Below are 9,232 nucleotides of genomic sequence, written 5' to 3'. Positions count from 1 at the left end.
GACGGGCCAGGGGAGGACAAGCGCGCGCGTCCCGCCCATCCGCGCGCTGTCCGTTTCACCCCAAAACCGGCGCAAATTTGGGCCGGGGATGGGTCGAAAGCGGACACGAAACGGACAAAAGTCCGTTTGCTCCCGCGCGCTGGGCCGCCCGGTTTGTCCCTTTTACCTCAAATGAACGGGGACGGACAGGATAGGGGTCGCGCGGTGGAGTTGGCCTAACACGGAGAAATTTCCCACCGAAAGCGCGCAGCACACGCAAAGCGAGCAAAAGGCCGAAACCCCCCACCCAAACCTCCAAACGTTGGCGGTCCGGCGCTCGCTGTCTCCGTCGCCGCCTTCTCGCCGATGACCTCCCTCGTCGCGTAGCCGGACGCAAGGAAACGAAAACCCCCTGACGGCGTCGCCCCAAGCGGCTCGCGGTGGACGAGACCTTTTCCGCCCTCCCTCCCTCGTGGCGGTCGTATCCGCCCCCGAATATGCCTCTCCCTTTTGGCGCCCCACCCCCTTTACTCTCTCCCCCCACGCACCCACCTCCGTCTCCACCCTCGTCTCTTCTGCTGCTCCCCCTTCTCCTTCTCCTGTAGCCCCCCTGTTTCCGCTTTCTCTTTCCCCCTTCTCCTCGCCGACCCAACCGAACAAGAAAAGCAAGCGAGAAGCCGCATCCGCATCCGCTGCCTCGCTTCCTGCCCCGCCCTTCCCCGCCCGGGATTCATGGAGCTGCTGTTCGAGCTGCTCCTCACGGCGGCGGCCACCCTCCTCGTCGCCTTCCTGCTCGCCAAGCTCCTCTCCGGGACCAATGATCCCCCCCGGCGCGATCGCGCGGCGGGGCCCGCTGACGTGATCGCGGAGGAAAAAGCGGAGGAGGCGGAAGAGGAGAGGGCCATCGAGGTCGACGAGGTGGGAGCGTGGGCGGATGTGGCGGCGCCGCCTCTCGCCGAGGGGTGGGTCGAGGTGGAGAAGGCCCCCGCCACCGTCGCGGAGGGGATGACCGAGTGGGTGGCCGCGGAAGAAGAGGGGGTTCCGGCGACGCTTCTTGCTCCGGAGCTGTTCCTTGGCACCGTGTCGCGGGAGCAGAAGGAGGAGGGTGAAGTTGGCAAGAAGCACTGCGATTTGACCGCCGCCGCGGAGGCGGCTGTCGAAGCGAAGCCGCGTGATTTGGGCGATGAAGCTGCTCCCAGCGAGGTTCTTGACGTGGAGTTGGAGGAAGAGACAGCCCAGCAGCATGATCTGGGCGCTGAAGGTGCCCCGAGTGAAGTCCCTGATGCGGGAGTGCAGAAACAGGAAGTTCATGCTATGGAAGCTGTTGAAGTGAAGCAGCTCCATCTGGATGTGGGGGCTGCTCCTGCAGAAGTTATTGATGCAGGACCGGAGGAGAAGGCGGAGGGAGTGCAAGCTGCTGAAGTGATTCCGCGTGAATTGGCTTCCGAGACTCCACCTGCAGATGTTCTTGACGTCGTAATTGGGAAGCAGGAGGAGCAAGTCATTGAAGCGAGTCAGCACGAATTGGCTCCCGTTGTGGCTCCAAGAGTGATTCCCGATGCCGCAGCAAAGGATGAGGAAATGAAAGAACAATCTGTGGAAGAAGTTGTTCAAGTTCACAATAAGGAGGAAGCTCGGCGTGAGGCCGGCACGGATGATCAGCAAGAAAAACTGGTCCCTAAGGACGAGCCGGCTCTTGAGAAATCTGATGATCTAAATGTCAGCCAAGAAGACAGCTCTAATGACAAAGTGGATGTTCAGTTACCCGAGAAGGATACCACATTGCTAGGGATGCCGGAAGATGAGGCTAGAGCGAGCATGGAGTTTGAAGAGTGGGAAGGGATTGAGAGAAGTGAAGTGGAGAAGAGATTTGGTGCAGCAGCGGCATTTGCAGCTAGTGACGCCGGGGCGGCTGCTCTGTCGAAGCTGAATAGCGATGTGCAGCTGCAGCTGCAGGGACTTCTCAAGGTTGCAGTTGATGGTCCCTGTTATGACGCTGCACAACCACTTACACTGAGACCTTCTTCTCGTGCAAAATGGTACGTGTTTCATCTATCTTTGATACTCGTTCCACTTATCTTTCTTATGATGCAGCAAGTCATATTAGTCAATGATATTTTACAGAACACGTTTGAGTACCCAACCCCCCTGCCAGTGGTAATAACATTGAATCCTTTCTATATGAACAACTGAATGGTTTTGTGCTTGGAAAAAGACCAAAAAGGTTGCTACACCATAATGGCAATCAAATTTATCTGGTACCTTGTCTATTTCTTCTAATGGGGACTATGATAAAAGCTGTGCACTTAAACCAGGTAACTAACTTTGTAGTGTGTAAGGATGTCTCCTGCTACATTGATCTGTCAATGCATAAGGCTGAAATAACATGGACAACTGAATTGTTTGGTGCTTGGCTGTTGCAAGTTGGCAAAAGACCAAAAAGGTAGCTACACCATAATGGCAATCAAATTTGTCTGGTACCGTGGCTATTACTTCTAATGGGGAAACATGGTGCACTTAAATCAAGTAAGTAAATGTGTAGTGTGTAAGGATGTCTCCTACACTGTTCTTTCGTCAATGGATAAGGCTGCATGATTTACAGGAATCTTTTTGAGTTTTTTGAATTTGAATAAACTATACATGAACAGATGAACCCAATATTATTTGAGAGAGTGCGATTTAATCATTAATAGAAGCAGACGAAACACTTTCTGTATGTGTATGCACAACATGAATCAAGCATAGCAACCAAAGCATATTTATCAAGATAGTGTCATCATAGTCGATATATGATCAGTAATTGCCTCAAAGGTTTTGTAGCTAATTCTGAGAGGATTCTTGTCTGTTATTAGGAAGTCAAGAAACCAAAAATGGGCATAATGAAACTAATAGAAGCAGTTCTCGGGATACATTTTGCAGCTAGGTTGACATTGTTAATATGTTCTGAATAAATTGCTAAAACTTTAACATCGTACGCATAACACATTTAATTAATATGTTGGCATATAAATTGTTTGTTATAACTCTATAGACCTCATCAGTTAGAAACCATTTGAAATTTGAAATGATGGACTGGCAGGCGGGACTCACCTGTTAGTGTACCCATCTATCTTCTTCACCTTTCTTGTAATTGGCACGTGGGACCCACTTGCAAGTGAGTGCGTAATAGAACAATTGAAATCATAGTGTTCTGTGTTCATAGGAATTACCTTGTACAGTATTTTATCCTCCCAGACATCCTCAGATCGCATTTGGTGCTAAGGAATAGGTAATAAAAGGATTATAGCCCTTACCTGCAAAGTGGAGGAAATCCCACTGGAGATACCCATTGCTTATAGATATCCACCTGTACTCCAAAATTCGTCATTTTACCACACGTGTTTTCAAATTTTGGCAACAAAACATATTCTTAATAAAAAACTATTTTACCACCTTTTAGTTTGGGGCCGTGTACGAAATTGTAAATCTTGTGCCATTATGACAAGTACTGTTGGGCTTTGCCTAAACTCAATGTTATAGGTTGGTCTGGTGCAATTTCCACTGTAAACTGAATTGACAATTCCACATCAAGTGATTTACCTTCTGTCGATCTGCCTTCTGTCGATTTGTTCTCTAATTTGGCATAATTGACAGTAAGTAGGCACTGAACAACCTCTCTTGCGCAAGTTTCTTTGGGGTAAGGTACAGCAGTAGCAAAGAATTTTAATGTATACCTTATAGATTCTTGTGCAAATTTAGCTGGTGGCCCTGTGGTCATATCTTCAGAATGGTGTCATAATATGAGAAGCCTGTCCGCAAACATGCATATCTTATATTTAAACCTAGAGTGTACTGCTGTGATTTAGTCCATTTCAAGGGGACGATACCTGTCCTTACCTGTTAACGCGACACAAACACCCTGTTTTGGAGCTGCAAATACTGCCTGAGATCATAAGTTCTGATCTTACGAGTTACGAGCAATAAACTGTATACTGCAGAGTGATATTCTTGTAATGCAAGCATATGCTTAAAAATGTTAGAAAAGAAACTGGTAGATTTGTCTTTAGAGCCTTGTTGGCCAAATCTTATAAGCCTTATATATTGATTAATTAAACAGACCACTGCCAACCAGTGGTGGTACACATCTAACGACCAAACTTACCTATTTTGGAACGAGAAGGTTTCATAGATGTTAAAATATGGAATGCTGGTCAAAAGTGTACTACTGAAATGTTGACGTACTAACACACACCTAACTGATATACATGACATGACATGGTCATGGCAGATATCTTGCAGCTATTTCTGATGTGTGATCTGTCAATCATATTTATTTACAAAGAACTGATTCTGGAGTTGTACTTGCAATAATTATGAGTGTGCTACATACATGTTTTTTATTTCCAATAATTCTGTTGAATGTATCAAAGTACTTGGAAAGTATGAGTAAGAAAATGACATGAGGAAAATACGCACACGATATCCGGTAAATGATATAAAATCTTGTAACGATTTTGACTTGACAATCATTCTACTATTTTGGACTTTTAGTGTTGATGCGGAACACCTTAAAGAAAAAATGGTTAGATAACGTCTATTGGTGCCATTATTTGACAATGATGTGCTACCAGTTGTTGGTAATAAATTTTATACTTCTGTATTCTTAGGGGTTCTGTGTATGTGCACCATGCTTAGCTGGTAATAGCCACTCGTTGTTCTGTCAGGGTCTCTTGGCAAAAGCTAGGAAACATGCATCCTGAGATTGCTATGGAAAAATACATGAATCTTTTGTCAGAATTTGTTCCTGGATGGATGGGAGACACAACCCCGGTAAGTTTTTCTTTTGTTAAAATGTATAACTTAGGTTTACCGCAGCGTAATTTTTTTGCTTGAGAACAGAGCTAATGATTTGTGAATATCATAATATAGAGCACAGAGAAACACAAAGTTGATGTTGATTCTGAAGGGGCCGTTTTAACAATGACTACTCATACAAGCGACCCACAGATCAGTCAAGGGTAAATTACTAATTACTGAATTGTGGACTTGTGGAGCGTAGCAAAATGACAACAGGGTTACATATCGGTGTTGTATTTGCCATTTTGACTGGTATGTATGGTGCTGGTACAAGAATATTTCGGATGAAATTTCCAGCACTGTAGTTGTACCAGTTTCCAATGGCAGTATGTACAATGATCTGGTATGGTAACCCTGTTTTATGACTTTTATCAATTGATTATGACCCTGACTTGCTGGCGTCGATGAATTTCTTGACAGGAATGAAGGTAGTACTAGCATAGATGAAGGTCCACTAACAAGTCCTCCTAACCCAGAAAAAGGTACATGCTTCACATATATTTTGCATTGGTTCACTTGCTCCTAGGAAATAAAATAAGCTGCATTTTGTTCGAATGAAGTTAAATTTTATGACAGCTGTTTGTAGTGATATGTACTGTTTCTGGCTGTTGATTTTAAATTCATTGTAACCCTAACCAACCCAACTAACTGAATTTGGACCTTTAGTTTCTCAATCAGTTTACTTTTCCGTCTTGCCACTCAATTACGTTTTATCAATTCAGTCGACCCTGTAAATTTTCAGGGCAGAGTTCTGACGTCCCTGCTGAATGAACGTAACGGTCATCAAGTATTTCTTGCATCGGTGATATCAGCGCATTGCTGAGATCGTTGCTGATGCCTTCCTCATAAGATTAGGTTTGTACAGTGCTTGTGGTTGTGCAAATATTAGTGCTGTAATGGGTGTTGGTACGTGTAATGTATATGACTGTATATATATCCCACAACGACCGCCTGCCGCCTATGTATCGGCCAGTATCAACCTTATCGTCAGGTTTAGTCTGTGTAACAGTATCTATGGTAAGGGGTAATTGTATGCCATCTCGCTGTTTGGGACGAGAAATTAAGTGGTTGAAGCAAAAAATCTACCCATCTCGCACTGAAATCATCTCATTTGTAGGACATGCATGCTTTTCTCCATGACTTTCAGAGAAAGGCGTTTTGGCTTCCGGGAGCGCGCGCTCCCGCGTGAATAGTAAACAAAAAATATAGTAAATGTTTAAAAATATTCTGAATTTTGTTTATAGATGTTCGTGTTAGTGGCGCAAGCATCCTTGAATTTTTTTATGCGAAACGGAGCAATGGTGTTTTGCTGATGGAAAAAACAAATTTAGAGTGACATTTTGGGGTAACATTTGGTGTGTTTTTTTTTGCACAGGCCAAAATGTTTAGTATTTTTGCCTATAAATTTGTATGTAGCATGTGAATGTGACAAAGACAACCTACAATTTTTGTTGGAACTTTTTTGATGTTTCAAAAAATATTTTCAAGCGCGGGAGCGCGTGCTCCGGCGAACACCAATGGAGTTCCAATGACTTTCACCCTTTCTTCAGTTGATTCTCCCCATGACTTTCACCCTATCTTCTTCAGTTGAATAGTTCAGTTCCTTGTGTGGTGGATAACGATGCTGCAGGTTATGTGTCGTGGTCGTGGCATTCCATCATTTTCCGAAGCGGAATGGGCTCCCGCATGTCCACCAAGGTCCCGAGGGCTTTGGCTGCACGCCTAGACCAGAGGGTTGGATTTTTGCGCCTTCGTCTGACGGAGAAGTGGCCAGATTGCAACGATGGCCCTTCATGGATCACGTGAACCCATATCTCTCTCCCAAATAAATGCCTGACACGGACCGTGCGCTTGACATGGCTCGCGACAACCCTTGGGACAGACACAAGGACCGCGCGAATCGGCGTGGCTAACCGGAGCTTCGACACGTCCAGGGAACACGCATGCACCACACTCTGCGGTACGCTGGCCGTATGCCGCAGCACCAAAGGATCCATATGATACGAGTCACATGACCCACAGGGCGAGAGACAAGGGAGCCCACCGCGGCACGGCGAGTCAAGCGTGCCCCGTGGCCTCGTCCGGCCGATGCGCGCCCGTGAACCCGCCGCGCCGAACAAGGCCGGCGCAGTGCCAGAACGGACAGGCGCGCCACGACCCGGCAACCGCCAAGCCCGGGGAGCTACCGGTACAGGGCACGGGCTCATCGAGAGGCGGTGGACAGACCACGCAGATTATATGGTGCCGCCAAGGGTTGTGCTTCTCCTTTCGCTTGTGGTGGCGCCCGGTCGGGCTACTTTTGCGCGCGCGCCACCGCATGCGAGCGCCCCACTCCGTGGCGTGTGCATGGCCGTGGCGGCAGAAACCGCAAGGATAACGCTGGCGAGTAGATGGATCATGGTTGGATGAACAGTGTTCGTGTCCGTGGCATGTACAGTAGTTTTGGGCGATGGGTGTCGTAGCGTGCGTTCGTGCATGCATGGATGCATACGGCGGGCTCTCCTTTTTGGCAAGCCACTCCGGAAAGCGCGACAATAATTTCGGCTCGCAGGGAAACTGCGGACATTATTCGGTCCGTCGATCGAGTTCCAGTCTACCAACCGATATGTGGCGTGCGGTGCTTTTCGACTTTGGACCATTTCTTCGTGTGGAACAGCTAGCTGGGCTGGGTTCAAATCCTCCCTTGTTTGTTTTTCTACGTTTCTTTTGGTGAAGAAGAAGCAAATGGGGATAGTGTGAAAGATTCTCGGGTAACACAAGGATCAATCACGGATACACCGCAGGCAAAAGACACTGGTGGTACTAGCTGAATAAGCACAGGGTTGTACTTTATTTCTGTCTGGCAAGTACAAAATACAAGTTCAAGTATTGCAAGTGCATCTTCATGATGATCAACATGACACCATCATTTGGAAGCTTACCACCCCGGGTCACTATTTGGCGGCCTCGGCATACAAAGGATCAGTTTCACGGCATCATGGCAACTGTGCGAAAGGACTAATACATTTCTTCTTTTTTTTTACGTGAGAAACTTTTAATCTATTCATCGCCAATCATGTTAGTGCAAATAACATCAATCATGTTAGTGCAAAAAACATCAGAGGTAATAAAATTACAACCAGGTCCATGAACCACCTAGCGACGACTACAAGCACTGGGGCAAGACGAAGGCGCGCCGCCGTCATCGCCCCTCCCTCGCTGGAGTCGGGAAAACCTTGTTCTAGTAGACAGTCGTGTAGTCGTCGTGCTAAAGTCTCGTAGGAGCAGTGCCCCAGAGCAGCAACCATCGCCGATGAAGAAAGTCGTAGATCAAAAGCATCAAATTTGTAAACACCCAAACCAAGACGAACGCTTGATGGTTCATTTTGAGTCAATAAAATCATCATTTGTAAAAAAAAAGACCGGATCCAAACAGATCCACTGAAGACCATTACCGACTGAATCCCGCGAGATCCGACGGAGACACACCTCCACACGCCCTCCGACAACGCTAGACACATCATCGAGACGGGGATAGAAAACAAAAATTCCGTGCCTACGCGCACCCAAGATCAATATGGAGATGCAAAACGAGTAGTGATCACGATCGTTACCATCACCGAGTTGTAGCGAAAAAAGATCGTGTCAGTGTAGATCGTACTTGGAGTCCCTCGAACCGCCCATGAACAGTTCCTCAAACCGAAGACCGAAAGCACGACCTCTCTACTTGATTGCAAGCGTGCAGCCTTCACGATCCGGTAGAGCTTCGCCGTCCAGAGCTAATCGTTGCCAGAGAATTAGAGGGAGGAGATTAGAACCACATTGGGCTTCTAATTATAAGGATTAGAGGGACTAGACCAACTAGAACTAAGGCTAGAAGAACTAGAGGAGGTTCCAAAACTTCTATATTCAATTGTGGCCAATATGTCAAGTATATATAGGTTTGAGGGGAAGAGGAGGGCTGCCACCAAGGAGGGAAAGCCTCCTTGGGGCGTCGGCACTTTCCCACTCCCAATTCGACCTCCTTCCTTAGGGACCTCCTTCCTTAGGGAAGGAGGTACTTTCCCACTTGGGCTTTTTTGGCCCAAGTTGCCTTTCACCTCTTGGCCTTTTTAGCCCCGTTTATATTTAAATTAAATATAAAATATTATAAATACTTCTAGACCATTATATATATTTTTAACATCTCTGGAAACTTTTTTTACCTATATATATTTTATCAGTAATACCCGGTATTACCCATATTCACCAAAACCCTTCCGGTGACCCCGAAACGCTTCCGAATCCTCTCGGAACTATTCAAAATATTAATGAAATAATTTCACAAATATATTCTCATCACTCCCATCCTACTAACACTAAGCATATCGTGATTGCCTTAAACTTGTGACCCCGTAGGTTCGGTAACTCATAGACATGAACGAAACCGTTCATTCAA

General features: G+C 46.4%; 1 protein-coding gene across 2 annotated transcripts; it reads left to right on the top strand.

Moving 5' to 3' along the window:
• The first annotated feature begins 416 nt into the window (after nucleotides 1-416).
• Nucleotides 417-5,818, top strand: LOC109752851 (acyl-CoA-binding domain-containing protein 5). 2 transcript variants are annotated; one of them, XR_012182293.1, is made up of 7 exons: nucleotides 424-2,018; nucleotides 2,104-2,294; nucleotides 2,404-2,505; nucleotides 4,683-4,788; nucleotides 4,888-4,976; nucleotides 5,236-5,297; nucleotides 5,558-5,818. XR_012182293.1 is itself a non-coding variant. In XM_040387319.3 (5 exons), exons 1-5 carry the CDS (start codon nucleotides 712-714, stop codon nucleotides 5,584-5,586), a joined length of 1,593 nt encoding a protein of 530 aa, XP_040243253.1. In that variant the 5' UTR covers nucleotides 417-711; the 3' UTR covers nucleotides 5,587-5,818. The 2 variants fall into 2 exon arrangements, 1 of the variants encoding a protein (XP_040243253.1); XM_040387319.3 differs by lacking the exons at nucleotides 2,104-2,294; nucleotides 2,404-2,505 and having other exon boundaries at nucleotides 417-2,018.
• The last annotated feature ends 3,414 nt before the right edge of the window (nucleotides 5,819-9,232 follow it).

Source organism: Aegilops tauschii, chromosome 4 (assembly GCF_002575655.3).
Source record: "Aegilops tauschii subsp. strangulata cultivar AL8/78 chromosome 4, Aet v6.0, whole genome shotgun sequence".
In the NCBI taxonomy this organism is placed as follows: domain Eukaryota; kingdom Viridiplantae; phylum Streptophyta; class Magnoliopsida; order Poales; family Poaceae; genus Aegilops; species Aegilops tauschii.
The sequence above is the reverse complement of the archived record's forward strand: the minus strand, read 5'-3'. Positions and strand labels throughout refer to the sequence as shown.

Coding starts and splice junctions, on each gene's coding strand:
- LOC109752851 (XM_040387319.3), top strand. CDS start 712: ATGGAGCTGCTGTTCGAGCTGCTCCTCACGGCGGCGGCCACCCTCCTC. Junction 2,019..4,682: donor CCTTCTTCTCGTGCAAAATG/GTACGTGTTTCA, acceptor TTGTTCTGTCAG/GGTCTCTTGGCAAAAGCTAG. Junction 4,789..4,887: donor GGATGGGAGACACAACCCCG/GTAAGTTTTTCT, acceptor ATCATAATATAG/AGCACAGAGAAACACAAAGT.